The 24252-nt window shown below is 41.9% G+C and overlaps 4 protein-coding genes across 4 annotated transcripts; 3 read left to right on the top strand and 1 right to left on the bottom strand.

The window, feature by feature from the left end:
* Positions 1 to 282: 282 nt before the first annotated feature.
* Positions 283 to 4102, bottom strand: LOC120720691. Its single transcript, XM_040010471.1, has 6 exons — positions 3289 to 4102; positions 3096 to 3167; positions 2878 to 2996; positions 2734 to 2794; positions 2550 to 2644; positions 283 to 2114 (listed from the first exon to the last, which is right to left on the bottom strand). The coding sequence occupies exons 1-6, from the start codon at positions 3322 to 3324 to the stop codon at positions 935 to 937; spliced, it is 1563 nt and encodes a 520-aa protein (XP_039866405.1). The 5' UTR covers positions 3325 to 4102; the 3' UTR covers positions 283 to 934.
* A 3301-nt stretch (positions 4103 to 7403) lies between these two features.
* LOC120720658 lies at positions 7404 to 8830 on the top strand. The gene is made up of 2 exons (XM_040010420.1): positions 7404 to 8029; positions 8162 to 8830. Exons 1-2 carry the CDS (start codon positions 7748 to 7750, stop codon positions 8813 to 8815), a joined length of 936 nt encoding a protein of 311 aa, XP_039866354.1. The 5' UTR covers positions 7404 to 7747; the 3' UTR covers positions 8816 to 8830.
* A 6209-nt stretch (positions 8831 to 15039) lies between these two features.
* LOC120720459 lies at positions 15040 to 17906 on the top strand. Its single transcript, XM_040010144.1, has 5 exons — positions 15040 to 15059; positions 15159 to 15277; positions 15361 to 15421; positions 15511 to 15605; positions 16041 to 17906. Exons 2-5 carry the CDS (start codon positions 15168 to 15170, stop codon positions 17218 to 17220), a joined length of 1446 nt encoding a protein of 481 aa, XP_039866078.1. The 5' UTR covers positions 15040 to 15059; positions 15159 to 15167; the 3' UTR covers positions 17221 to 17906.
* Positions 17907 to 20692: 2786 nt separating this feature from the next.
* LOC120720559 lies at positions 20693 to 21538 on the top strand. Its single transcript, XM_040010284.1, has 2 exons — positions 20693 to 20799; positions 20891 to 21538. The coding sequence occupies exons 1-2, from the start codon at positions 20725 to 20727 to the stop codon at positions 21536 to 21538; spliced, it is 723 nt and encodes a 240-aa protein (XP_039866218.1). The 5' UTR covers positions 20693 to 20724.
* Positions 21539 to 24252: the final 2714 nt, after the last annotated feature.

The following is a 24252-nucleotide window of genomic DNA, read 5'->3' on the forward strand; positions in this document are numbered from 1 at the left end:
TGCTTTTTTGGTTGTTTGTCTCCTGAAAATATGCCTTCAGAATAAACAATGACAATCAAAGACTGCAGTGTTTTATATGAAGTAGACTAGTGTGTCCCCCTGATCTGATCTGCATGTGATGCAAGTATGTGTCATTTTGTCAACAGAGTTACATTTTGACAGAGGAATGTTAGGTTTTGACAGCAGAGTTTCAGTTTGGCACAGATGTGAATGGTATATTCTGTTGTGTCATGTTTACTTGTGTTTAGAGTTTTGGCACAATGAGTGAAGTTTTGCAAAATGTGTTCAAGCAACGGGCAAAAACTGTAACATGTTTTTCACCAAAGATTTCAGCAATTATAAAAATTCAACTCAAACTATTCAGCTATTAGCATTCACACTGCATTTTCTACAGGAAGTACATTTTATATACCAGTTTCAGTTCAAAGTGCATTAAAAATAATAAATAATTGTATTAAAAATAATAATGAAAAATAATACCACCAATATGTTACTGCACTACACTTACTGGACTTGTGGAAGTATTTTGAGAACCATAAGAGATTCTTACAAATGTTTGAAAGAAAAAAATCTTTAACATAGCTGGAGACTCGTGTAGAAATATGAATGAGTTTATAAAGTTTCTGTCATGGTGTGCTGTGACAGGCAGGTAGCAGGACCCAAACACAGGACTCTTACGTGGAATGAAACTTGAATCGGCAGCTTTTATTGCTGGAAACTCAGGTGGACTCAAGAAACTTAAAACTAAGAAACAAGAACTAGGAAAACAAATCAGGAACTATGAACAAGAATTAAGTAAAGAACACGGAGGAGAAAAAACACCCAGCCCACTGAAAACTAAAGAAACCCCCAAAAACATGAACAACAATCATCAAGGAACATATTTACATATTTAGAGTTACTGCAACACCAACACTGGGTCACAGCTTCAGTGTCAGTCGGTGACTTTTGGTCTGCAACAGCAGCAGAACAGACTTCTCAGTCTTTTGAAGAAGCCCTTTTTCTTCTTGTTGATCTGACGGTCTTTGGACTTCATGCTGGCTTCAGGTTCAGGAGAAGGTTCCTCAAAGGGAACATCAGGAACCGGCCCAATTTCCGAACAAGATCCTTTGATCTTATGATCTTCGCCTTCAACACAGGATTTGGACTCGCCATAGGGTTCCTCACAGGGAACGTCGGGCTCTGGAACACTTTCTGACAGAGCTCCTTCGATCGTAAGGTCTCGAGTACTCAGACTGGATGCCCTTTCAGAAAGAAGTTCCTCACGGGGAACGTCGGGCTCTGGAACACTCTCTGACAGAGCTCCTTCGATCGTAAGGTCTCGAGTACTCAGACTGGATGCCCTTTCAGAAAGAAGCTCCTCACGGGGAACGTCGGGCTCTGGCACACTCTCTGACAGAGCTCCTTCGATCGTAAGGTCTCGAGTACTCAGACTGGATGCCCTTTCAGAAAGAAGTTCCTCACAGGGAACGTCGGGCTCTGGAACACTCTCTGACAGAGCTCCTTCGATCGTAAGGTCTCGAGTACTCAGACTGGATGCCCTTTCAGAAAGAAGTTCCTCACGGGGAACGTCGGGCTCTGGCACACTTTCTGACAGAGCTCCTTCGGCTGGTGGAACATTTGCCATTGAAAGGCCGTCAGAGGAGCGCTCTCCATTTGTGCTCTTCACATCAGGACTTGAAGGGGGCTCAAAGATGTCACATATCCGGATCCTTGCTACATCAGCAATGGTCTTCAGCAACACGGGTGCAAAGTTTGCAACTTTGATAGACAGAATTTCTTCAGGAAATTTCTGTCTGATCTCCGTCAGGATGCTGTCGACCATATCGTCTCGGATAGAGCGGGTGAAGACGGCCTGTGTTTCCATCGCCGTGAGACTCCTGGAGACACGATCTAAAGTGGCCTTGGTGACACTGGTGGAGAGGATACTTAGACTCTGGGAGGCCATGTTTAGGAGGGGACGAGGAGGAAGCTCCCAGAAGCCCTGGAGAACGCGGGGAACTACCTCGATCACTACCTCCTGCGCGGTGAGCAGTTTGCTGTTATGCTGTTCCTGCTGCTTCTTTTTCAGGATTTCAACGTAATCCTTCACCACGCGGAGGAGTTTAGGTGCTCTGTAGAAAAACATGATAAGAGTTATCTGTTAAACATATTCAAAGCATCACTTAAATATTGAAACACTGTAGCTGGACTGTTAACCCTGTAACCGCCTTTGTATCATACATGAGTTTCTGAGACCTCGATCTCATCAACATGATCAATACTTGCTATAATTTCTAAATGTTGTGGACAAAACTCTTTTTTAGTCTAAAGTTAACATTGTCGTTAACAAAAAGTTGCCAAAAACACCCAGTGTATCAAATGTGATACAAAAAATAAATACACAATAAAAGTAAATCATACACAACATGACATAGCAAAGAACTAATTTGTGGCTTTTGTTTAAAGGGTTAATAAACATCTCAGTTCCAAAGAATCTGAATTTTCTGGCTGTTTTTTGATGGGTTGGGTCTTACAGGGTTAATAACTGTATGTTACATGTGACTCACTGAAATTTAGGAGGTACGGCCTCTGGGAACTGAAGAAGCATCCTGGCTTCAAATTCAACGTCCCTCATTTTATTGCTGACGTTCACCGCCCACACCTGAAACAGAAAACACATTTACAGTGCGCTTATGTTTAAAGGTTATGTGCACATAATGAAAAAAAGTCTTGTGGGTTTTCTCGTCTTACCAGCCTTAGAAGAGGTTTGGCTTCCTCTTCGTCAAAATCCTCTAACTCGAACTCCCACAGCCTTCAAAAGAAAGCAAAGCAGAGGTTTTCTCTCAGCACTTACACGTCATCACAAACAGACTTTCAGGTGTGACAGTAACTCACTGCTCTCTGAGTGTCTCCCTGCTCTTCTCCACCAAAAGATCTCTCAGATCTTCAGCAGTGAGGTTCGGTGGAATTAGATCTTCCTGCTGAAGTCTGAGAAACTCCGTCATAATCGCAATCTAAAAGTAAAGGAGACATTTAATCACCACCACTCTCAGGTCCTCAGAAATGACCTGATATTTTCTGTCAGCTTTGGTTTGCATGAATCTGGGTCTAACCTGAGTCCTGTAGCCCGGAAGATACCAGCAGATCTTTACAGCTGTTTCATAAATCGGTGTGTTGAACAACACCTGTCAAAGAAATAGCAATTTAGTCATTGTTACTTAAAAGGATTCTCAGTTTGTCAACTTTTAAAACGACATCAAATTCTTCAAATTACTGAAATGCAGTAAAAGCAAAAACGTCACCTACCCTGATAGGTTTATAGATTCCTTGACTTGATTCCATTTCGACGTTTTCAAATCAAAGTCAGGAAGAAAAACTTTAACTGCTCTCAACGAAGGCGTACGGGGGGATCTGGACCTGAAAATGCTCTCAGCTCGGTGGTCTCGCACAGATGAGCTCTTTTGACAGTCTGATGTTTATTTATGAATGCAGAATTTCTTGAGCAGTCACCATGGAAACTTGATGCAGCTTCATGTTGTTAAATTAAAAGTAAACACTGTGTATTTTGCACTACACTCCACTAAACTTATCATATAAGTAAATAAAGTGTGGGTTAGGTCCCTCCTGTGGAAAGAGCCACACAAACCGATGGATCAGAAAAGACAAAGTCAGCTACAGCATGCCTTTTCATATTATGTGCCTGCTTATCTCCATTTCTTTACAGTAGATGGGAACTTTTGCAGTAAAGCAATGGCTTACAAACAGTGGACTGTGGACTAATGCAGACATCTGAAGCCTGACAGCAGCTGGTATATACACAGCTTTGGATAAACTGGCCCTTTAAACAGCCCAGAGGAAGAAGAGACCTCTGCGTTATCAGTGCAGCCTAAAGCACAATAATAATAATACTATTAATATTATTTTTATAGCAATAATACCCCAAATAATGAAGTCATTAATTACACATTGGTCATGCTTCACAGGAGGTCAGGAGTGACCGATGAACGTGATGCTACATTACAGTCTGTCCTATGAGTTCAGCAGGAGGAGGTGAACCCACAGCTGGGACCAGTTCTCTAGTGGGTTCAGTATCATACTTGTGTTCATCCTGGTCTGAACCTGGTCAGAAGAACTGACTTCACTTTTGAAAATTCAATACTTATAAAAGGTAACCCCAAACAGTCTACAATGGCTGTTTTCTGTCCACCAAAGCAAATTTGCTTGACGAGGTTTTTGTACCTTCACTTCTCCAAAAAGCAAATAAAGAGATTAAACAAAGATTTACTGAACGACCGTCAGAATTCCCCGAGCTAACGTAGATCGCTTTATGCTCTTGAGTCAGGAGGGATAAGAAAAGTGACTGCACTGACTGCAATCTGCCGTCTACTGACATCTAATGGAGAGATTTATACACGTGAGAACTTTAATGGTACTTGAAAATAGGCCAGGATCTGCACTGCTTCAGCCTGAGCCTGTTCAGTCAGCACCGTCTGTGTAATATGAGAATAACAATAAACATGACTTTTCCTTCCTCTTCCATAAAAAGGATGCTGCTCCATACTTACCTTTTTAGAGACTTTGATGTTGTTTGGCAGGATAATGGCATCGCACTGAAGTTTAGGTGTTCAAAATACACAATGACTGATTTTCATGTCAACAACTAAGTAAATATTCTGATGAAGAGCCACTAAAGGAAGTTTTTGGAGTAACTCTCAGCAGTAATGTGGACATGAAATAGTTGGTAGACGTGTCATTAACCCCACAAGAAAAATCTTTAGTTCTATTCAGGTACAGAGACGTATTTAGGCTACAGGCAACAGTTTTATTCAAATACAATTTATTGTCAAAATGTTATAGTGCTGATCCGTGACTGCCTTTTTACAACTTTTACAAAGTGACTGCAAACATTGTGGAACGATTCATAGCGTTTGATTGCTTGTGTGAATGTATTAAACAGGAAACCAGGAGCTGCAGAAACCCAGTAATGCTGAAGACGCATGCGTGTGCGTTTATTACAGTTTTTTCTGAATGCTTAAACCCTAACTGTGATTCTTACAGCACAATTCCTAAAACTATTAATACTTATAGCAAAACCACTCACTGAGTTTGCAAAACTAAAAGCACAAACACTGCTTTGCACTCAGTTTGCCATTTTGTAACACACACTTTGCAAACCTGTAGCTACAATCCACTGCACAGCACTCTCTTTGCAGAACTGTAAACACAACTCACTGCTTTACACTCAATTTCCAAATGATCAATGCACTCCTAGCAAAACTATACACATTTACGGCCATTATTTACACTATTTTGCCAACTGTCTGGCACACTGTCACATGTGAAAACCTTTTTAGATAATTAGTTCACTTTGCAATCAGCCTAAGCACTATAATACAGGTAAGCTCTGTGTGTGGAGTACAATGGAGGGAGCAGGAAGAGTGAGAAGTAGAGGAGGCCGAGCAAGAGGACGTGGAGGTGAAGTAGTAGGATGAAGAGGATGACAAGGACGAGGAGGAGCAAGAGGAGGACGAGGAGGGGGGAGAGGACGAGGAGGGGGGAGAGGAAGGGTAAGAAGAGTAAGAAATAGAATTGCTGATGACATCAGAGCTACAATAGTGGACCATGTAATCAACCGTGGAGTGACCCTGAGGGTAGCTGGCCAACAGGTCCAGCCTAACTCGAGCCGCTACACTGTAGCAAGCATCATAAGGACATCTTGAAATGAGAGTCGGTGAGCACAGTCACTTTGCACTAAGATCTGTAGCACTGCCGTATGCCAATGAGAAACACAACAATACCATAGATGTAAAAATACTGAAATTGTAACTTTACAGAATTGCTGGACGAGCAGATGCTGGGGCAGAGGAAGCATGTTCACTGCAGACCAAGTAACCCATAGAGTCAATATAGAGATTACAAATAATCCTATACTTGGAAATAAACACTTGTGTTTGTTTTGATGTGTGTGAATAAACAGCAGTACTTGAAGTTTGGATCCCTCTATGCTTACGGATCTATGACAGAAGTATGAGCTCAAACTGACATGGCCTATTGTGCACAGAGAAAGCAAAAGCCAGATGTGTTTTGTATTCATACCATCAGTGTGCAGTTGGTGCATTGTGTGCTTATTACAGTTTTTTTCAGTCGCTAACAAGCGTTTGTCCAAACAGTTGGCACATTTGCAAAACTCTAAACACAATTAGCACAGCATCGGTCTGTTGTGGCCATACCATTCACACATTTCATGTCGTGTTCACCCAATATGCAGTCAGTGAACACATTTCCACAATGCTTACATTTTCTTAACAGACAAGCTATACCTCCCAACAAAATTATGGACTGTTTTTGTAGTATCTACGAATGTTAACACACAACATCCCACAATAGCAAAAACAATATTCCAAACCTTAGATACAGTATAAAAACCTCTGCTTCTGCAATGATATCAGTACAAAAACAATATCAATATCAAAAATATATCTCAGCTGATAATAAACAAACAATTGAATAATTGACACACAGCTGATTTATGTTGGGTAAATTGGGCCAACCACAGCTTCTTCCATTCTGGCTTAGACTCAGTGGGGTTTATAAGGCAAGACCTTGAGGAGTGATGTTTTTGGAAACAAAAAAAAGACAAACACTGTAATGTCTGGTCGAGGAAGAGTAAGAGCAAGGGGCCCAGGGAGAAGAGCAGGCCCAAGGAGAGGGCAAGGTAGAGGTGTAAGAATGCGTGGTGGTGGCATTCCAAGGGCTGCAAGAACAGTAGTCAGTGATGAAATTCGTGCCACTATCATTGACCATGTAATCAACCATGGTCTTTCACTAAGAGAGGCTGGTGAAAGAGTGCAGCCCAATTTGAGGCGGTCAACGGTTGCCTCCATTACAGTTTTTTTCAGTCGCTAACAAGCGTTTGTCCAAACAGTTGTCACATTTGCAAAACTCTAAACACAATTAGCACAGCATCGGTCTGTTGTGGCCATACCATTCACACATTTCATGTCGTGTTCACCCAATATGCAGTCAGTGAACACATTTCCACAACGCTTACATTTTCTTAACAGACAAGCTATACCTCCCAACAAAATTATGGACTGTTTTTGTAGTATCTACGAATGTTAACACACAACATCCCACAATAGCAAAAACAATATTCCAAACCTTAGATACAGTATAAAAACCTCTGCTTCTGCAATGATATCAGTACAAAAACAATATCAATATCAAAAATATATCTCAGCTGATAATAAACAAACAATTGAATAATTGACACACAGCTGATTTATGTTGGGTAAATTGGGCCAACCACAGCTTCTTCCATTCTGGCTTAGACTCAGTGGGGTTTATAAGGCAAGACCTTGAGGAGTGATGTGTTTGGAAACAAAAAAAAGACAAACACTGTAATGTCTGGTCAAGGAAGAGTAAGAGCAAGGGGCCCAGGGAGAAGAGCAGGCCCAAGGAGAGGGCAAGGTAGAGGTGTAAGAATGCGTGGTGGTGGCATTCCAAGGGCTGCAAGAACAGTAGTCAGTGATGAAATTCGTGCCACTATCATTGACCATGTAATCAACCATGGTCTTTCACTAAGAGAGGCTGGTGAAAGAGTGCAGCCCAATTTGAGGCGGTCAACGGTTGCCTCCATTATACGCATCTTTCAACAAACCAACAGGTAAGTATTGCATTTTACATGGATTGTTTCTATTCTCACTTGACATGTCAATATGGTCATACAGTAATGCATATGTTGAGTTTTTTGTCTTTCTAAAGAATGCAACGTCTTCCACCCTCTGGGGGAAGAGGAAAGCTCCTCAGTAATGATCAGGAGCTTGCCATTGTAGAAATGGTTACTGCAAATAATGCAATAAAACTGCGTGAAATTCAAACTAGAATTGTGGCGGACCATGAGATATTTGACAATATCGATAGAATCAGCCTCACAACCATTACGCGGACATTGTCCAAACACAGAGTGCGGATGAAGCAGCTCTACACTGTTCCCTTTGAGAGGAACAGTGAGAGGGTCAAGGAGCTACGACGACAATATGTCCAGGTATAGTGTATATTCAATCCAATGTCCAGTTCTATAAGCTTTGCACTTTGCAAGTAGGTAACCTACACAATACTAGGTTACAGTACAGTATGGTATACAGTAATAACATGACTTACATAAACTTTGTTTCAGAGAGTTATGGAATTGGAGGCCAACCAGGCCCCTCATGAATTCATATACATCGATGAGGCAGGATTCAATCTGGCCAAAAGGCGTCGACGTGGACGAAATGTAATTGGAAAAAGGGCCACAGTTGATGTGCCAGGACAGAGAGGGGCAAACATTACCATGTGTGCAGCAATTGCAAATGCAGGATTACTCCTTCACAGATGTCAGGTTGGACCCTATAATACAGAGCGCTTGCTTGCCTTTCTCAATGATCTCCACCAGCGCCTGGTTCCAGAGCAGGGTCAGGAGGGTGAAAACATGAGGACCTTTGTAATTACCTGGGACAATGTGGCTTTCCATCACTCGCAAGCAATAACAACATGGTTTGAAGTCCACCCAAGACTGGTAAGTCTCTTCCTTCCACCCTATTCACCTTTCCTCAACCCCATAGAGGAGTTCTTTTCTGCATGGAGGTGGAAGGTTTATGACCATCAGCCACATGACCAGATGTCCCTCCTTGAAGCCATGGATGCTGGCTCCAGGGACATCACAGTTGACGATTGCCAAGGGTGGATCCAACATACCAGGCGGTTTTATCCCAGGTGCATCGACTTGGATAACATCAGATGTGATGTTGATGAAAACATGTGGCCTAACCCTGAAGATCGCAGAGATTAGATGCAAATTTTTGCCTCTTTTTAGCCCCCCTCCCCTCCCCCCCTTTTTATCTTGGCTTTTTGCTGTTGTTTTTTTGTTCAGAATGCTCTTGTGTGTTTCATGGATATTTTGTTCACTGTAAGCAATACTGTAAAACTTTCTCTGTCCTATCATACCGTGTTTCTACTGTACCTCCTGTAGTAAAACAGTAAAGAAACAAAAACTTGTTTGCTTTTTACTGGAATGCTTTTGAATGTGAACATTACTGTACATGTGGACATACAGTTACCAACCAAGACATTTCTGGTGTCAAAATGGTGGATTGCATGTTTCGCATGCAAATACCTGTAAAACTGAAACATAAAAGTCTATGCAGTTTTTGTAATGTCAATAATAGCCAGTATTTTGAAACCTGGTGTACTTTGATTGACTGCATGTACCTTGTGAAGTGAAAACAAGTGTTATTCTTTGACAGAGTAATTTCATTTTGAGTCAGATTTATAGTGTTTTTATACAGTTAGTGTGTGCAGAGAAAGATGTGTTCTATTTTGAAATGAAGAGTTAGTATATATTTAACAAAATGTATTTTTGAGAAGAAAATTATCCATTTGGCCAATTGTGTTTTGTAGGTGTGAGTCTGTGTTAAGAGTTTAGAAAAAGTATCTGAAGTATGGGTAGGCGCTTGTTAGCGATTGAAAAAAACTGTATACGCATCTTTCAACAAACCAACAGGTAAGTATTGCATTTTACATGGATTGTTTCTATTCTCACTTGACATGTCAATATGGTCATACAGTAATGCATATGTTGAATTTTTTGTCTTTCTAAAGAATGCAACGTCTTCCACCCTCTGGGGGAAGAGGAAAGCTCCTCAGTAATGATCAGGAGCTTGCCATTGTAGAAATGGTTACTGCAAATAATGCAATAAAACTGCGTGAAATTCAAACTAGAATTGTGGCGGACCATGAGATATTTGACAATATCGATAGAATCAGCCTCACAACCATTACGCGGACATTGTCCAAACACAGAGTGCGGATGAAGCAGCTCTACACTGTTCCCTTTGAGAGGAACAGTGAGAGGGTCAAGGAGCTATGACGACAATATGTCCAGGTATAGTGTATATTCAATCCAATGTCCAGTTCTATAAGCTTTGCACTTTGCAAGTAGGTAACCTACACAATACTAGGTTACAGTACAGTATGGTATACAGTAATAACATGACTTACATTAACTTTGTTTCAGAGAGTTATGGAATTGGAGGCCAACCAGGCCCCTCATGAATTCATATACATCGATGAGGCAGGATTCAATCTGGCCAAAAGGCGTCGACATGGACGAAATGTAATTGGAAAAAGGGCCACAGTTGATGTGCCAGGACAGAGAGGGGCAAACATTACCATGTGTGCAGCAATTGCAAATGCAGGATTACTCCTTCACAGATGTCAGGTTGGACCCTATAATACAGAGCGCTTGCTTGCCTTTCTCAATGATCTCCACCAGCGCCTGGTTCCAGAGCAGGGTCAGGAGGGTGAAAACATGAGGACCTTTGTAATTACCTGGGACAATGTGGCTTTCCATCACTCGCAAGCAATAACAACATGGTTTGAAGTCCACCCAAGACTGGTAAGTCTCTTCCTTCCACCCTATTCACCTTTCCTCAACCCCATAGAGGAGTTCTTTTCTGCATGGAGGTGGAAGGTTTATGACCATCAGCCACATGACCAGATGTCCCTCCTTGAAGCCATGGATGCTGGCTCCAGGGACATCACAGTTGACGATTGCCAAGGGTGGATCCAACATACCAGGCGGTTTTATCCCAGGTGCATCGACTTGGATAACATCAGATGTGATGTTGATGAAAACATGTGGCCTAACCCTGAAGATCGCAGAGATTAGATGCAAATTTTGCCTCTTTTTAGCCCCCCTCCCCCCCCCCCCCTTTTGATCTTGGCTTTTTGCTGTTGTTTTTTTGTTCAGAATGCTCTTGTGTGTTTCATGGATATTTTGTTCACTGTAAGCAATACTGTAAAACTTTCTCTGTCCTATCATACCGTGTTTCTACTGTACCTCCTGTAGTAAACAGTAAAGAAACAAAAACTTGTTTGCTTTTTACTGGAATGCTTTTGAATGTGAACATTACTGTACATGTGGACATACAGTTACCAACCAAGACATTTCTGGTGTCAAAATGGTGGATTGCATGTTTCGCATGCAAATACCTGTAAAACTGAAACATAAAAGTCTATGCAGTTTTTGTAATGTCAATAATAGCCAGTATTTTGAAACCTGGTGTACTTTGATTGACTGCATGTACCTTGTGAAGTGAAAACAAGTGTTATTCTTTGACAGAGTAATTTCATTTTGAGTCAGATTTATAGTGTTTTTGTACAGTTAGTGTGTGCAGAGAAAGATGTGTTCTATTTTGAAATGAAGAGTTAGTATATATTTAACAAAATGTATTTTTGAGAAGAAAACTATCCATTTGGCCAATTGTGTTTTGTAGGTGTGAGTCTGTGTTAAGAGTTTAGAAAAAGTATCTGAAGTATGGGTAGGCGCTTGTTAGCGATTGAAAAAAACTGTAACATTCGTAGATACTACAAAAACAGTCCATAATTTTGTTGGGAGGTATAGCTTGTCTGTTAAGAAAATGTGAGCATTGTGACATGAAATGTGTGAATGGTATGGCCACAACAGACCGATGCTGTGCTAATTGTGTTTAGAGTTTTGCAAATGTGACAACTGTTTGGACAAACGCTTGTTAGCGACTGAAAAAAACTGTAAGTAGTGAGTGAGTATTCACTCCAGTGATGACCTGTGAGAAAGAAACTGCACACACAGCGATCGGGCGTTATCAGTGACCATAAGATTATTATTGCCAAGCAAGGACCTGCAGCTCGGGCAGGCTGAAGAAATCCTTTAATGCTGATGCAGGCTTCACAGTGTAGAAATGAGAACTCTAAGAAACAAAACAGCAGAAGTCATGTATGAAACACAACACAGTTAACATGTGAAGCACTTACAGTTTTTTCTGGTGGCTTGAGCACATTTTTTGTAACTATTGGCTATTTTTGCAAAAATACACACAAATAAGAAAACTCTTCACCCAATCAGCAAAACATTGTAGTTTTCTTGTAAAAGCGAACAACCCTTAACTTAACTGCTTAACTCTCCACACCTTTGTAAAAATGGTATTTTTGTGTCCAACAGTTAACACAAGCCATCATCTACTAAGCACACAATGCACCAACTGCACACTGATGGTATGAATACAAAACACATCTGGCTTTTGCTTTCTCTGTGCACAATAGGCCATGTCAGTTTGAGCTCATACTTCTGTCATAGATCCGTAAGCATAGAGGGATCCAAACTTCAAGTACTGCTGTTTATTCACACACATCAAAACAAACACAAGTGTTTATTTCCAAGTATAGGATTATTTGTAATCTCTATATTGACTCTATGGGTTTCTTGGTCTGCAGTGAACATGCTTCCTCTGCCCCAGCATCTGCTCGTCCAGCAATTCTGTAAAGTTACAATTTCAGTATTTTTACATCTATGGTATTGTTGTGTTTCTCATTGGCATACGGCAGTGCTACAGATCTTAGTGCAAAGTGACTGTGCTCACCGACTCTCATTTCGAAATGTCCTTATGATGCTTGCTCCAGTGTAGCGGCTCGAGTTAGGCTGGACCCGTTGGCCAGCTACCCTCAGGGTCACTCCACGGTTGATTACATGGTCCACTATTGTAGCTCTGATGTCATCAGCAATTCTATTTCTTACTCTTCTTACCCTTCCTCTCCCCCCTCCTCGTCCTCTCCCCCCTCCTCGTCCTCTCCCCCCTCCTCGTCCTTCTCTTGCTCCTCCTCGTCCTTGTCGTCCTCTTCATCCTACTACTTCACCTCCACGTCCTCTTGCTCGGCCTCCTCTACTTCTCACTCTTCCTGCTCCCTCCATTGTACTCCACACACAGAGCTTACCTGTATCATAGTGCTTAGGCTGATTGCAAAGTGAACTAATTATCTAAAAAGGTTTTCACATGAGGCAGTGTGCCAGACAGTTGGCAAAATAGTGTAAATAATGGCCGTAAATGTGTATAGTTTTGCTAGGAGTGCATTGATCATTTGGAAATTGAGTGTAAAGCAGTGAGTTGTGTTTACAGTTCTGCAAAGAGAGTGCTGTGCAGTGGATTGTAGCTACAGGTTTGCAAAGTGTGTGTTACAAAATGGCAAACTGAGTGCAAAGCAGTGTTTGTGCTTTTAGTTTTGCAAACTCAGTGAGTGGTTTTGCTATAAATAATAATAGTTTTAGGAATTGTGCTGTAAGAATCACAGTTAGGGTTTAAGCATTCAGAAAAAACTGTAATAAACGCACACGCATGCGTCTTCAGCATTACTGGGTTTCTGCAGCTCCTGGTTTCCTGTTTAATACATTCACACAAGCAATCAAACGCTATGAATCGTTCCACAATGTTTGCAGTCACTTTGTAAAAGTTGTAAAAAGGCAGTCACGGATCAGCACTATAACATTTTGACAATAAATTGTATTTGAATAAAACTGTTGCCTGTAGCCTAAATACGTCTCTGTACCTGAATAGAACTAAAGATTTTTCTCGTGGGGTTAATGACACGTCTACCAACTATTTCATGTCCACATTACTGCTGAGAGTTACTCCAAAAACTTCCTTTAGTGGCTCTTCATCAGAATATTTACTTAGTTGTTGACATGAAAATCAGTCATTGTGTATTTTGAACACCTAAACTTCAGTGCGATGCCATTATCCTGCCAAACAACATCAAAGTCTCTAAAAAGGTAAGTATGGAGCAGCATCCTTTTTATGGAAGAGGAAGGAAAAGTCATGTTTATTATTATTCTCATATTACACAGACGGTGCTGACTGAACAGGCTCAGGCTGAAGCAGTGCAGATCCTGGCCTATTTTCAAGTACCATTAAAGTTCTCACGTGTATAAATCTCTCCATTAGATGTCAGTAGACGGCAGATTGCAGTCAGTGCAGTCACTTTTCTTATCCCTCCTGACTCAAGAGCATAAAGCGATCTACGTTAGCTCGGGGAATTCTGACGGTCGTTCAGTAAATCTTTGTTTAATCTCTTTATTTGCTTTTTGGAGAAGTGAAGGTACAAAAACCTCGTCAAGCAAATTTGCTTTGGTGGACAGAAAACAGCCGTTGTAGACTGTTTGGGGTTACCTTTTATAAGTATTGAATTTTCAAAAGTGAAGTCAGTTCTTCTGACCAGGTTCAGACCAGGATGAACACAAGTATGATACTGAACCCACTAGAGAACTGGTCCCAGCTGTGGGTTCACCTCCTCCTGCTGAACTCATAGGACAGACTGTAATGTAGCATCACGTTCATCGGTCACTCCTGACCTCCTGTGAAGCATGACCAATGTGTAATTAATGACTTCATTATTTGGGGTATTATTGCTATAAAAATAATATTAATAGTATTATTATTATTGTGCTTTAGGCTGCACTGATAACGCAGAGGTCTCTTCTTCCTCTGGGCTGTTTAAAGGGCCAGTTTATCCAAAGCTGTGTATATACCAGCTGCTGTCAGGCTTCAGATGTCTGCATTAGTCCACAGTCCACTGTTTGTAAGCCATTGCTTTACTGCAAAAGTTCCCATCTACTGTAAAGAAATGGAGATAAGCAGGCACATAATATGAAAAGGCATGCTGTAGCTGACTTTGTCTTTTCTGATCCATCGGTTTGTGTGGCTCTTTCCACAGGAGGGACCTAACCCACACTTTATTTACTTATATGATAAGTTTAGTGGAGTGTAGTGCAAAATACACAGTGTTTACTTTTAATTTAACAACATGAAGCTGCATCAAGTTTCCATGGTGACTGCTCAAGAAATTCTGCATTCATAAATAAACATCAGACTGTCAAAAGAGCTCATCTGTGCGAGACCACCGAGCTGAGAGCATTTTCAGGTCCAGATCCCCCCGTACGCCTTCGTTGAGAGCAGTTAAAGTTTTTCTTCCTGACTTTGATTTGAAAACGTCGAAATGGAATCAAGTCAAGGAATCTATAAACCTATCAGGGTAGGTGACGTTTTTGCTTTTACTGCATTTCAGTAATTTGAAGAATTTGATGTCGTTTTAAAAGTTGACAAACTGAGAATCCTTTTAAGTAACAATGACTAAATTGCTATTTCTTTGACAGGTGTTGTTCAACACACCGATTTATGAAACAGCTCGTAAAGATCTGCTGGTATCTTCCGGGCTACAGGACTCAGGTTAGACCCAGATTCATGCAAACCAAAGCTGACAGAAAATATCAGGTCATTTCTGAGGACCTGAGAGTGGTGGTGATTAAATGTCTCCTTTACTTTTAGATTGCGATTATGACGGAGTTTCTCAGACTTCAGCAGGAAGATCTAATTCCACCGAACCTCACTGCTGAAGATCTGAGAGATCTTTTGGTGGAGAAGAGCAGGGAGACACTCAGAGAGCAGTGAGTTACTGTCACACCTGAAAGTCTGTTTGTGATGACGTGTAAGTGCTGAGAGAAAACCTCTGCTTTGCTTTCTTTTGAAGGCTGTGGGAGTTCGAGTTAGAGGATTTTGACGAAGAGGAAGCCAAACCTCTTCTAAGGCTGGTAAGACGAGAAAACCCACAAGACTTTTTTTCATTATGTGCACATAACCTTTAAACATAAGCGCACTGTAAATGTGTTTTCTGTTTCAGGTGTGGGCGGTGAACGTCAGCAATAAAATGAGGGACGTTGAATTTGAAGCCAGGATGCTTCTTCAGTTCCCAGAGGCCGTACCTCCTAAATTTCAGTGAGTCACATGTAACATACAGTTATTAACCCTGTAAGACCCAACCCATCAAAAAACAGCCAGAAAATTCAGATTCTTTGGAACTGAGATGTTTATTAACCCTTTAAACAAAAGCCACAAATTAGTTCTTTGCTATGTCATGTTGTGTATGATTTACTTTTATTGTGTATTTATTTTTTGTATCACATTTGATACACTGGGTGTTTTTGGCAACTTTTTGTTAACGACAATGTTAACTTTAGACTAAAAAAGAGTTTTGTCCACAACATTTAGAAATTATAGCAAGTATTGATCATGTTGATGAGATCGAGGTCTCAGAAACTCATGTATGATACAAAGGCGGTTACAGGGTTAACAGTCCAGCTACAGTGTTTCAATATTTAAGTGATGCTTTGAATATGTTTAACAGATAACTCTTATCATGTTTTTCTACAGAGCACCTAAACTCCTCCGCGTGGTGAAGGATTACGTTGAAATCCTGAAAAAGAAGCAGCAGGAACAGCATAACAGCAAACTGCTCACCGCGCAGGAGGTAGTGATCGAGGTAGTTCCCCGCGTTCTCCAGGGCTTCTGGGAGCTTCCTCCTCGTCCCCTCCTAAACATGGCCTCCCAGAGTCTAAGTATCCTCTCCACCAGTGTCACCAAGGCCACTTTAGATCGTGTCTCCAGGAGTCTCACGGCGATGGAAACACAGGCCGTCTTCACCCGCTCTATCCGAGACGATATGGTCGACAGCATCCTGACGGAGATCAGACAGAAATTTCCTGAAGAAATTCTGTCTATCAAAGTTGCAAACTTTGCACCCGTGTTGCTGAAGACCATTGCTGATGTAGCAAGGATCCGGATATGTGACATCTTTGAGCCCCCTTCAAGTCCTGATGTGAAGAGCACAAATGGAGAGCGCTCCTCTGACGGCCTTTCAATGGCAAATGTTCCACCAGCCGAAGGAGCTCTGTCAGAAAGTGTGCCAGAGCCCGACGTTCCCCGTGAGGAACTTCTTTCTGAAAGGGCATCCAGTCTGAGTACTCGAGACCTTACGATCGAAGGAGCTCTGTCAGAGAGTGTTCCAGAGCCCGACGTTCCCTGTGAGGAACTTCTTTCTGAAAGGGCATCCAGTCTGAGTACTCGAGACCTTACGATCGAAGGAGCTCTGTCAGAGAGTGTGCCAGAGCCCGACGTTCCCCGTGAGGAGCTTCTTTCTGAAAGGGCATCCAGTCTGAGTACTCGAGACCTTACGATCGAAGGAGCTCTGTCAGAGAGTGTTCCAGAGCCCGACGTTCCCCGTGAGGAACTTCTTTCTGAAAGGGCATCCAGTCTGAGTACTCGAGACCTTACGATCGAAGGAGCTCTGTCAGAAAGTGTTCCAGAGCCCGACGTTCCCTGTGAGGAACCCTATGGCGAGTCCAAATCCTGTGTTGAAGGCGAAGATCATAAGATCAAAGGATCTTGTTCGGAAATTGGGCCGGTTCCTGATGTTCCCTTTGAGGAACCTTCTCCTGAACCTGAAGCCAGCATGAAGTCCAAAGACCGTCAGATCAACAAGAAGAAAAAGGGCTTCTTCAAAAGACTGAGAAGTCTGTTCTGCTGCTGTTGCAGACCAAAAGTCACCGACTGACACTGAAGCTGTGACCCAGTGTTGGTGTTGCAGTAACTCTAAATATGTAAATATGTTCCTTGATGATTGTTGTTCATGTTTTTGGGGGTTTCTTTAGTTTTCAGTGGGCTGGGTGTTTTTTCTCCTCCGTGTTCTTTACTTGATTCTTGTTCATAGTTCCTGATTTGTTTTCCTAGTTCTTGTTTCTTAGTTTTTAGTTTCTTGAGTCCACCTGAGTTTCCAGCAATAAAAGCTGCCGATTCAAGTTTCATTCCACGTAAGAGTCCTGTGTTTGGGTCCTGCTACCTGCCTGTCACAGCACACCATGACAGAAACTTTATAAACTCATTCATATTTCTACACGAGTCTCCAGCTATGTTAAAGATTTTTTTCTTTCAAACATTTGTAAGAATCTCTTATGGTTCTCAAAATACTTCCACAAGTCCAGTAAGTGTAGTGCAGTAACATATTGGTGGTATTATTTTTCATTATTATTTTTAATACAATTATTTATTATTTTTAATGCACTTTGAACTGAAACTGGTATATAAAATGTACTTCCTGTAGAAAATGCAGTGTGAATGCTAATAGCTGAATAGTTTGAGTTGAATTTTTATAATTGCTGAAATCTTTGGTGAAAAACATGTTACAGTTTTTACCCGTTGCTTGAACACATTTTGCAAAACGTCGCTCATTGTGCCAAAACTCTAAACACAAGTAAACATGACACAACAGAATATACCATTCACATCTGTGCCAAACTGAAACTCTGCTGTCAAAACCTAACATTCCTCTGTCAAAATGTAACTCTGTTGACAAAATGACACATACTTGCATCACATGCAGATCAGATCAGGGGGACACACTAGTCTACTTCATATAAAACACTGCAGTCTGTGATTGTCATTGTTTATTCTGAAGGCATATTTTCAGGAGACAAACAACCAAAAAAGCAAATAGGCCTACTCAGTATTGTCCACTGCAGCACCATGAATTCAGATCAAGCAAAAAAAACATAATACAGTAATAGAAAAAACACTATACTGTACACACAAAACATCATGACAATTGTGCATACGTGGGCTCATGGATCCCGCCGTCTGTTGGGGTCTGGCCACAGGACCTCATCGACATCGCAAGCAGTGTCTTCTCCCGCTGGGCACCGGGGAAAATATCCTCTTGCATGTCGAAACCATCCATGGATTGCTGTCACCTGAATGTCGCCGCAGGCCTGTTCCATTGCCTGCAGAAGAGGCATGCGGGCATGTGGTTGGCGGTCATATACACGCCATCTCCAAGCCTAAAAAAATCCTCTATAGGGTTTAAAAATGGTGAGTAAGGGGGCAAGTATACCACTTCAAGTTGGTTGTGGTTGGAGAACCAGGCCTGGACCAGAGCAGCCGATGGAAACTGACATGATCCCATATCACCACAAACCTGGGCTGATCTGCTCTGTTCTGTACAACTATATCATGGAGAGCATCTAGAAATGTGAGTATATGTTGGCTATTGTATGGACCTAGTTTTGCATGATGATGCAGAAGCCCTCGAAGGCTTATGGCGGCACACAATGTGATATTTCCCCTGCGCTGCCCTGGGACGTGCACAATTGCCCTTTGGCCAATTACATTACGACCCGTCGTCTTGTTTCGCACAGGTCGAATCCAGCTTCATCAATGAAAATGAATTCATGAGGCTGTGCAGCTCCATCCATGGCCGAGATTCTCTGTAAAACAAAGAGAACATATTACTGCACTACAGTGCTACACATACAGGACCCTCACCCATCACACAGGTACCTGTGTAGCTCTCAGGATGGATCCATGTGGTACTGATATGGTACATATTCAGCTGCTGCTGGATTTCACCAATACAGTATTGTCCATGTAAAGGACAGTTACACGTACCCGTACATATTCAGCTCGGAGTCCTTTGACCCCGTCACTGGTCCTCTCAAATGGGACTCTGTAGAGCTGCTTCATGGTGATGCTGTGTTGTTCCAAGATGCGTCTGATGGTGGTGATGCTCACATGGTTTATGTTGTTGAACACTCGCCTGTCTGCAAGTATTTGCTTTCGTAGCTGGTGGAGACGGATGGCATTGTCTGCCCTCACTAGGTCCACGACGGCGAGTTCCTGCTGTTGTGTTGGCGTTGGCGTTGGCGTTGGCGTCCTGCCCCAGAAGGTCTTCGAGTCATTCTAGAGAAATACAACCACATACTGTCATCGCTTTGCTTATTTTCTTACAGTACTTTACTGTATATACTGTATCATCCACTGTACAACACTGTACTTCAATATAAGTAATCATGCTATGTTTCACAGAAACCACCACTTTGGCTGCAAAAGGAGCATTAGCACCCTGCAGTACCCTGCACACTTGATATGGTGATATACTGTAGAACAGTGCTATGAAAACCATCTGAGTAGAGTAGAAGGCAGAGAGGTGAAGACAGACCTGCTTTCTAGTCTGAATGTTATTACAGTTTTTTCTGAATTCTTAAACCCTAACTGTGATTCTTACAGCACAATTCCTAAAACTATTAATACTTATAGCAAAACCACTCACTGAGTTTGCAAAACTAAAAGCACAAACACTGCTTTGCACTCAGTTTGCCATTTTGTAACACACACTTTGCAAACCTGTAGGCACAATTCACTGCACAACACTCTCTTTGCAGAACTTTAAACACAACTCACTGCTTTACACTCAATTACCAAATTTCCAACACACTCCTAGCAAAATTATACATGTATGGCTATCATTAACACTATTTTGCCAACTGTCTGGCACACTTTCACATGTGAAAACTGTTTTAGATAATTAGTCCACTTTGCAATCAGCCTAAGCACTATAAACAGGCCACAGGTAAGCTGTCTATGTGGAGTACAATGGAAGGAGCAGTAAGAGTGAGAAGAGTGAGAATCAGAGGGGGCCGAGGGAGAGGACGTGGAGGTGAAGAAGTTGGAGGAAGAGGACATGGAGGTGAAGAAGCAAGAGGGTTAGAGGAAGTTAGAGGAAGAGGACAAGGAGGAGCAAGAAGAGGACGAGGAGGGGAAAGAGGAAGGGTAAGAAGAGTAAGAAACAGAATAACTGATGACATCAGAGCTACAATAGTGGACCATGTCATCAACCATGGGATGACCCTGAGGGAAGCTGGCCAACGGGTTCAGCCTAAACTGAGCCGCTACACTGTGGCAAGCATCATTAGGACATTTCGAAATGAGAATCGGTAAGTACTTTGTAGCACTGCCGTACTCTAATGAGAAACACAACAGTACCATACATGCAAAAATACTGAAATTGTTACTTTACAGAATTGCTAGACGTCCAGATGTTGGGGGCAGAGGCAGAATGTTCACTCCAGAGCAAGAGACCCATATAGTGAACATGGTGATTGCCAATAATGCAATAAGACTGCGCGAAATACAGCAGCGCATAATTGATAATGACACCATCTTTCAAAATATACACAGTGCAAGCATTTCTGCACTAAGTTGAGTACTTGCGCGCCACAGAATAAGAATGAAGCAAATTTACAGAGTTCCTTTCGAGAGAAACACAGAACGTGTAAAGCAACTGCGATATGACTATGTGCAGGTAAGCTAGTGTCATTGGTTCTGAATTTGGAAGTGCATACTGTAGTGCTGTGCATGGGCCTGATGTGTTGCATTTGTTTTGTCTTGTCCAGAGAGTGATGGAACTAGAAGCAGATGCAATGGGACATGAGCTACTTTTTGTAGATGAGGCCGGTTTTAACCTCAGTGAAACCAGGAGATGTGGCAGGAACATTATTGGACACCGTGCCATCATCAATGTCCCAGGACAACGTGGTGGTAACATAACCATGTGTGCAGCTATAAGCCAAAATGGTGTTGTTCACCATCATGCAACCATAGGCCCATACAACACTGCACACATTATTGCATTCCTGGACACCTTGCATGACATGCTCACTGTTCAGAGACCAGAGCAGACCCGATATGTCATCATATGGGACAATGTTAGTTTCCATAGGGCTGCTTTGGTCCGCAACTGGTTTACAGACCACCCATCCTTCATGGCACTCAACCTCCCTCCATACTCTCCATTCTTAAATCCCATCGAGGAGTTCTTCTCTGCCTGGCGCTGGAAAGTGTACGACCGTCATCCTCATCAACAGGTAGCCCTTTTACAGGCAATGGAGGAGGCATGTGGAGATATTGACCAGGCATCATGTCAGGCCTGGATACGGCATTCAAGGAGATATTTTCCCCGGTGCCTTGGACTGGAGGATATCGCATGCGATGTGGACGAAATTTTGTGGCCGGACCCAGAAAGACGACATGATGTAGGCTGATTGTCTTTTTGTTCCCTTTTTTTTGTGGAATTCCTATTTTGTGTTCTGACTTTGTCTTGGTTTTGATGAGTGTGAATAAACACCAATACTTGAAGTTTGGATCCTTGTATGTTTACATGACACTATGACAAAAGTGTGACCTCAAATTGACATCTGTACACAGAAAAAGCCAGATGTGTTTTGTATTCATACCATCAGTGTGCAGTTGGCGCATTGTGTGCTTAGTAGATGATGGCTTGTGTGTACTGTTTGATACGAAAACACCATTTTTACGAAGGTGTGAAGAGTTAATCTAGCTGTGTTCGCTTTTGCAAGAGAACTACAATGTTTTGATAACTGGGTGACAGGTTTTCTTATCTGTGTGTAGAGTTTTGCAAAAATAGCCAATAGTTACACAAAATGTGCTTAAGCAATCAGAAAAAACTGTAATAGATGGAGGGTGTGTTGATGGACTAATGGATGGATGTTCTTTTTTTTCCATAGATTGGAATTAGCATTTCCATTTCTTTAAAGTGAACAACAGAACAACACAACCATACATTCAGCTGAGGAAATATCTGTTTACATTCAATGATAATCAGTTAAAAGGTTAAGTAGAGTCGTCTCAATTCACAGGAAGTGTCCAAGTTGGAAAGGATTTGGAACATGTGATTTATTCTTTGAATGGATCATCAGACAATTTTTAAGACAGCCTGATAATAATAAATTACAAGAGAAGTAATTGAAGCATTAAGTAGTAAATGCATAAACAAGCTTTTCAGTATCACTCTGAGGCAGGATGTTTCTAATTTTAGAGATATTACACAAATGTAAGAAAGCTGTCCTACGTATTTGTTTAATGTGTACTTTGAAGCAAATATCCTGGTCAAAAATGACTCCAAGATTACAGATCATATTTAACCATATAAACATTAAAATGATGTGTAACAGCTGGGGGAAGTACAAAGGAAGGCTCCAGTCACTCCAGGCTCCCTCATGGTTCTGAAAAAAATGCACACAAACCCGTGCCTTGTACTTCTTGACTCACATCAGCAAATGTCACTCCTGCTGGCACCGAATAACAAGTTTCTTCTGCACCGATTTAAGGTCAAAGCCAGAGTCAGAAAGCCAGTCAGATAATAAAGTTGGTATAAACAGAGAGCAGCCATACAGAGAGAGGAGCTGAAGCTGAGTACAGTACCGGCATCAAGACTCTGCAGTGTAGATGGTGAAGAGGAACGGAGCCAGTTCCCTGTGGGCCCCCGTACTGCAGACAACCCTGTCCGACACACAGCCCTGAGTTCTCAAATACTGTGGTCGGTCGGTGAGGTGGTCCAGTATCCATGCTGTGAAGTGATGGTCCACTCCTGAGTTCTCCAGCTCGTCCTTCAGGACTGTGGGAAGAATGGTGTTAAAGGCACTGAAGAAATCAAAAAACATGATTCTCACAGTTGTTAGAATTTATGTTTTTAAGATTGTCATTTATGCTTAGAAATATATAATCATTTGTATGCTGATAAAATATCTTATCCTTATTAGATCTGATAAGATAAGTGTGCACTTGTGTACCATGAGATGGGAGGAAGCAGCCTCGACGCTATAATTTTCCATTAAAGCTTTAGAAACCAGACTTTTCTGTTCTGAAGTCACACACACACACACACACACACACACACACACACACACACACACACACACACACACACACACACACACACACACAGGCACCTTTACGGTGGGAGGTGCTTGTGTTGTGTTGTATTGTGTAAACTATTGTGTATTGTAACTGTCACTGCGCAACATCTCTAAAGTTAGAAATATCCTGTCTCAGAGTGACGCTGAAAAACTAGTTCATGCATTTATTACTTCCAGGCTGGACGACTGTAATTCATTATTATCAGGAAGTCCTAAAAACTCCCTGAAAAGCCTTCAGCTAATCCAAAATGCTGCAGCAAGAGTCCTGACAGGGACTAGAAAGAGAGAGCAGATTTCTCCTGTTTTGGCTTCCTGTTAAATCCAGAATTCAAAATCCTGCTCCTCACATACAAGGTCTTAAATAATCAGGCCCCATCTTATCTTAATGACCTTGTAGTACCATATCACCCTATTAGAGCACTTCGCTCTCGCTCTGCAGGCCTACTTGTTGTTCCTAGAGTATTTAAAAGTAGGATGGGAGGCAGAGCCTTCAGTTTTCAGGCCCCTCTTCTGTGGAACCAGCTTCCAGTTTGGATTCGGGAGACAGACACTATCTCTACTTTCAAGATTAGGCTTCAAACTTTCCTTTTTGCTAAAGCATATAGTTAGGGCTGGACCAGGTGACCCTGAATCCTCCCTTAGTTATGCTGCAATAGACGTAGGCTGCCGGGGATTCCCATGATGCACTGGGTGTTTCTTCTTCACTCACTATGTATTAATAGACCTCTCTGCACTGAATCATATCTGTTATTAACCTCTGTCTTTCTTCCACAGCATGTCTTTATCCTGTCTTCCTTCTCTCACCCCAACCAATCATAGCAGATGGCCGCCCCTCCCTGAGCCTGGTTCTGCTGGAGGTTTCTTCCTGTTAAAAGGGAGTTTTTCCTTCCCACTGTCGCCAAAGTGCTGCTCATAGGGGGTCATATGATTGTTGGGTTTTTCTCTGCATCTATGAAGCGCCTTGAGACGACTTTTGTTGTGATTTGGCGCTATATAAATAAAATTGAATTGAAATGAATTGGACTAAAGTGCTATACAGT

This window comes from Simochromis diagramma, unplaced genomic scaffold, assembly GCF_900408965.1.
Source record: "Simochromis diagramma unplaced genomic scaffold, fSimDia1.1 OVJJ01000585.1, whole genome shotgun sequence".
NCBI lineage: Eukaryota > Metazoa > Chordata > Actinopteri > Cichliformes > Cichlidae > Simochromis > Simochromis diagramma.